Source organism: Rhamphochromis sp. 'chilingali', assembly GCF_963969265.1.
Source record: "Rhamphochromis sp. 'chilingali' genome assembly, chromosome: 16".
NCBI lineage: Eukaryota > Metazoa > Chordata > Actinopteri > Cichliformes > Cichlidae > Rhamphochromis > Rhamphochromis sp. 'chilingali'.
Genome location: NC_137943.1, coordinates 18,518,292 through 18,524,401, shown reverse-complemented (window position 1 = coordinate 18,524,401; position 6,110 = coordinate 18,518,292). Strand labels below are relative to the sequence as shown.

The following is a 6,110-nucleotide window of genomic DNA, read 5'->3' as shown; positions in this document are numbered from 1 at the left end:
AAAAATAAATTAATAATATAAAACAACAAATTAATTAAAAGCTGGTCTGTATAGAGACGTCTTTAGCTGCTTTTTGAAAGAGTCAGTGGAGTCTGCACAGCGTAAAGACAGTGGAAGAGAATTCCACAACCTTGGTGCCACTGCCTGAAAAGCCGGATCCCCACGTGTTTGGAACAGAGTACATGGGGCCAAGAGCAACCTCTGACCTGAAGACCTAAGTGCTGGGGAAGAAGCATGAGGTTTCAACAGGTCAGAGATACATTGGGGAGCTTTACCATGTAGAGCCCTAAAAGTTCAAACTGAAATTTTAAATTGAAACCTAAAATTTATTGACAACCAGTGAAGAGAAGCCAAAAGAAGAGTAATAATAATAATAGTAATAACAAAGTAATAGGAGTAGTAAAGGAGCAGAGAAGCCTCCTGTCAGGATTTTTCAGTTTTACTTAATTTAGCATATTTAGAAATTCACTTTTCTCCGATTCAGACCAACACTCTGCAGTAATGGATGTTTTTCTAACACTTGTTTGAGGTTGGTTTGAATGTTATGACATATTATCAAATGCATGTTAGGGAAATCATTTCTGACAGTGAGGACAGTGAGATAGATAACAGTGAGGAGGAGTGAAGAAGAGATGTAGAAGGCAGAAAAACAGTAAAAAGGGTTTAAAATATTGCTTGTCTGGTTGTTACTGAACACATTTAACCCTCCTGTTGTGTTCGCCTCTCAGTAACAGTAGTGATGTTCCTGGGTAAATTTGACCCGGGGCATATTTAAACCGAATAGTTAAATAGTTTTAATAGTGTAAAACTTCTTTGCTTGGATTAATAAGTGTAATCACCGTAAAACATGAAAACCTGCAAACCCTCCTGCATGTTTATATGGCATAGATACTGTTTGGGTCAGTTTGACCCAGCTGTCAAATGAACGTTAAAGACCTCAGAAGTGTCAAATAATATTTGTTTCTTTGCATTTGTGACAAATATGTCACTCCAATTACACACACACATAAACACACACGTGCACAGACTCCCTATCCTATTGACTTCATCTGTAAAGTGCAAGAATGTAGATGTTGTTGTGACTTTTGACGGGAACCTTTTCTGTTCCCATGAGCAAACTCCGCCTAGTGTGTGTGCACATAAGTGGAGATTCAGCAGAGAAGGAGTAAAAACTTAAAGATATAAAGGATTTTTTTTGTTTCTAACACTTTTGGGTCATTAACAGATGAAGTTGAGTGAGTGATTTATTTTATTATTTTTTATTTGACAACTTTTCTGAACTGGTGACTTTGCACCTTAAAAAATAATCATTTGTAAATATTCTTCTTACTCCTGCAAGTTTTCAAAGCTCCAATATGAATGCGATTTGACACTGAATGAGTAAATGTGCAGTTGCACTGTGTGCATCAAAGATATTGTTTGCTCAGCAGGCAAATCTCTTGACTCCTCCTCCTGAGCAGGATGTTTAATTCCTGTGAGGGGATGCTCGGGTAGTAACCTAATAAAGCTGCTGGATGCAATCCCAGGGCACAATGAGTGGATCATGCTCATCTGACAGACCTGCTTTCTCCAACAACCCTGCGCACGCACGACCTGCTGCTCCTCTGTAAGTACTGCAGGTCACAGCAATTACAACTTGTACAGTAGATAAAATGAAGAGTCAAGTGTCTCTGCTGGTTGAAAAGATCATCAGGACGCATGAATGAAATATATTTCACGTTATGGGGACAAGGAGAGAGAGAATACATTATTGCTTTCGGTAAGTTTTAGATTTTTGTTTGTATTTTTTTTTTCAAAGTTATTGTTTGTTGTCCTGCAGGTTTGCAGGTCTTATATTGTTTTTTGAACGTACATTTTTGTTTTGCAGATATTTGAATTCGTACAAAACAGATTCCTTTTAGCATTAATACTCAAACAATGTACAGTCTTTCCTCATCCTGGTTAAAGTCCACTGAGTAGCAGCAATTAAAAGTTGTATGCTTTGACTCTAAGAATGATAATTTGCCCTTATGTACAATGTTTAAAGAATGCTCTCAATTGCATTTTGTCATGGAAAAGTCACTTGCTTAAATCCCTAGTGGAGTTATAAATGTTTTGCCCAAAGGCAGCTGCTCTGATAGGGTTCAGTACAATTCCAGCCACATGCACACACTAGGAATCCACAAGTAGGCTAATCATTTTTCTCATTATTCTTTTTGCCAGGAGGTTGCTGTCCTGGTGTAACTGTCAGAACATAATGGTGGCATTTAAAGGGATCTGGACCAAGGACTTCTGGAGGGCTGTGTCTGGAGAATACCTAGCCACACTCATCTTTGTCCTTCTTGGCCTGGGCTCCACCATCAACTGGGCTGCAGGCGAGGAGAAGCCTCCGCCAGCTGACCTAGTCCTTATCTCCCTGTGCTTTGGCCTTACTATTGCCACTATGGTGCAATGCTTTGGCCACATCAGTGGTGGACACATTAACCCTGCAGTCACTGCAGCTATGGTTGTAACTAGAAAACTGAGCCTGGCAAAGGCTGTGTTCTATGTGGCAGCTCAGTGCCTGGGAGCTATTACAGGAGCTGGGATTCTCTACTTAGTCACACCTACTGCTGCCAGAGGGTCCTTTGGTGTGACCACAGTAAGAACTTGGTTGTTATTATGGTTATGATAAATGTAAAATAGGTTTTTACTATTGTTCCTATTGTTTCTTTTCATCATTTGTTTCCCAACCGCATTGTTTCCTAATAAGGTATTCTGATTCTGAATCCTAGGTGAATCCCACCATATCCGTGGGACACGGCTTTCTTGTGGAGCTCCTGATCACATTTGAACTGGTTTTTACCGTCTTCGCCACCTGTGATCCCAAACGCACAGACTTAGGTGGTTCTGCAAGCCTGGCTATTGGTATTGCTGTAGTGATAGGGCACTTATTTGCAGTAAGTAGCTTTCAGCAAGTTAAATAAATACATATAGATAGAAACAATGTCACATTCACAGGAATGGTATATTCAGATCACTTATATAAAAAAATTTAACTACATCAGAGCCTTAGAAATTTTCTGCAACCACATCTACATATCAGCTGACTCATCTAGTACTCCTACAACTAGCAGTGAAACAGATTTAAAGATTAACCTGAAGCTCACATTACATTCCCAAATTAAAGAATTTCAGTGCAAGTTCTTTTCCAAGTGCAAGCTTTTTCAGTGGAAAAAGAGCAGGTGGATCAAGCATCTATTCGTGAATGTGTGATACTCACACTTGTCAGTGTTCACACCCACACGCCATCGCATGGCAACCAATCTCTGGGGGCTTCCTGAAACCTGCAGAGAAAATGAATGCACAGGGAAACAGATATCATCTCTCACAACGCACAACTGATTTCTCATTTGGGCTGTTTACATACATACACACACACACACACACACACACACACACACACACACACACACACACACACACACACACACACATATTGATAATATGCAAATTTATGATGTACAGTCCTTTTAGACTAAAATCAGTATTATTATCCATATTGCAGATCCCATACACAGGAGCCAGCATGAACCCTGCCCGTTCTTTTGGTCCTGCAATGGTCACACTTAACTTCGAGAACCATTGGGTGAGAGACCCTTCTGTATGATGTTATTCTTACTTTAAGGAGTTTGTGCAGGCGAAATTTAATTCAGCATTTCTTCCCTGTTATAGCAGAGAAAAGTCAGTCTTTCTGTGTGGAATTTACATGTTATAAATGTTAAATATACAGTATAAACATCCTTTTTAGGTGCGAAGTGTCTCTTTAAGTTGGTTCAATGAAAAAAAAATGCTTCAACTGAGGGTGACTAGTTAGTTGTGAGTTTTAGAAATGCTGAACTGAGATCAATGAAGTGCTAATCCTAATTGAATGAGTTGAGTGAACCCTTGCCAGACCATTTATTTAACTCATCATAGCCTTCAAGGCGTCAAGTCACAGTTTATTAATGTGTAATTATTTGCTAATTAAAATAATTTGCCTAGCGACATAAAAATTGGGTGTTCCATGATGTGAATGACACCAAGTGTAACTCGTTCTCACTGTGTCTGCCGTCATATTCAGAAGTCACTTCAGCCTGCAGACACAAAACGTACCTACCTCTAACAAGGCACCGATTAACCAATTGACTAATTAAGGTGTTTGTCTTGCTGCTTGTGTTAGGTCTACTGGGTGGGACCTATTATCGGAGGTATCTTGGCTGCTGGTTTGTATGAGTACCTGTACTGCCCCGACCCTGAGATAAAGAAGAGGATGAAACAAGTCTTCAAGAAGGACCCAACGGGGAAATACAGGGAAGTGGAGGCAAGGGACATTGCCGTCAAGCCCGGCTCCATCCATAACATCAACGTGGAGAAAGCTGATGTTATGTTAACAGGAGAAGTATGACTATCACGTGCACTGGAAATGGAGACTAATTTGTAGAGCACAATCACAATCAAACTTTGGGGTTATCCAACTTAAGACTATTTATAAAATATTTTTCTTGTTTTTTGTTTTATAGATCTATATTCTTGTAAGTGTTTGCTTGGCTGTATATCATATCTTCTCTTTTTTATAGGATAATTGGCTAATCTATGTTTATGTTCAAGTATTATTCAGTTATTGTGCTCGCAATCTGGAACATGTAAAACTGTGAAGTTGCAATAATAAACCTTCTACTACTCAGTTATCATTAATAATTCATCTTTCTTAATATTTCAGCCTCCATAAGAAAACTAGTAATGATACCTATATGTTGTTGTTTTTTTGTTATCCATTCCTCTTGGCTCATTGCTTTCTTATGGTAGGTGGTAGACTCCGGGGAAAAGATAAGTCCAGATCACTGATGTATTGGCTCATCTACACATGGATAATGTCTCCCTGTGGCCCAATAACTGTCTAGGATGTGTGTTCCTTGTGAGTTAAGTCGCTGAGAATATCTCCAAGTAATCTCATTTCATCAACAAAGCACAGGAAATGATAACGCTTCTGATAGGAAATAGAGGTGATCTATTATAGGATTTTTTTTTCTTAACTGAAAAAAAAAAAACACACACACACAAAAAAATAGGTGCTATCTCATCTTTTTCTACAACATGGAGGAAATGATCAGCCCCACTGATTCTGTTGCATCCACTGAATTTGTCTACATGGTGCAACTAGATTGCATTTGCAAAGTGAAAATACAAGTATGAGTCAGATACTGACTCAAAAGTGTTATTACTCCCATATTGATAGGATCATACCAAAGTCACTGGTTCAGCACAACCTTTATATGGGACAACAGCATCATCTACTGGCCGTGGTGTGAGAAGGGTTCCCTTTTGCATTTCTCCAGGGGAGGGCAGCCACGAGCTTTTAATGGACAGGTTACGCTGCCATAGTCGGCAGACAGTTCGTCTTTTTCACAACTCTATATTTAAATCGATCTAGATCATCAAATGCAAAGTAAACAGCAGTATTAGGTCTTGTGCAGCCCCCATATTAGTACAACAAGAGTCCCAGTAAGTTAATAATGTTTTTTTTCTCTTAAGGGTTGTATTACAAGTTTAAAAATTGATTTAGTTATAGTATTTATTTATTGTGTGCATTTAAGAATGAATGGCAACACTTTTTGTGTTACCATCAGTAATAAATATAGAGAAGTAATGAGGCGGAAACAAAAAGGTAATAACGTAGAAATAGCAAGTTATTACCACTTAATTTCCAAGGTAATGCCTAGGTAACTCTTTTTCTCACCACCCATTATAGCTGAGTAATATGAAAATACTCAAATTTGTACAACTGGTTATAACTAGAATGTAATTAGTAATAGTATAATAATATCCTGGTAACAAAACAATAACCTGATAATAATAAAATGGTAATATGTATGCATTAGAATTTGTATATGCTGACTTTTCAATACTACCTTATGTCCTCTGCATTCTTCTTTTTTTAAAATTAGCAATGCAAAAATGATGCTTCATGTTGTGGTTATTACCTGAGAACACATGCAGCAGTTTCTGTGTAATAGCCAAGAGTAGGGCTGCAAACCCCAAGTGACCATTTTCAACTAATTCCATGTTTGTGTCCCATTAAAGCAAACTTTAAGAAATTTGATGAGTACCTG

General features: G+C 38.3%; 1 protein-coding gene across 2 annotated transcripts; it reads left to right on the top strand.

The window, feature by feature from the left end:
• Positions 1-1,514: 1,514 nt before the first annotated feature.
• On the top strand, positions 1,515-4,672 carry aqp4 (aquaporin 4; the record flags this gene model as incomplete). Of its 2 annotated transcripts, none has more annotated exons than XM_080861119.1 (5): positions 1,515-1,606; positions 2,203-2,620; positions 2,754-2,918; positions 3,527-3,607; positions 4,181-4,672. In XM_080861119.1, 5 exons carry the CDS (start codon positions 1,515-1,517, stop codon positions 4,403-4,405), a joined length of 981 nt encoding a protein of 326 aa, XP_080717245.1. In that variant the 3' UTR covers positions 4,406-4,672. The 2 variants fall into 2 exon arrangements, with proteins under 2 accessions (XP_080717245.1, XP_080717246.1); XM_080861120.1 differs by having other exon boundaries at positions 1,531-1,759.
• Positions 4,673-6,110: the final 1,438 nt, after the last annotated feature.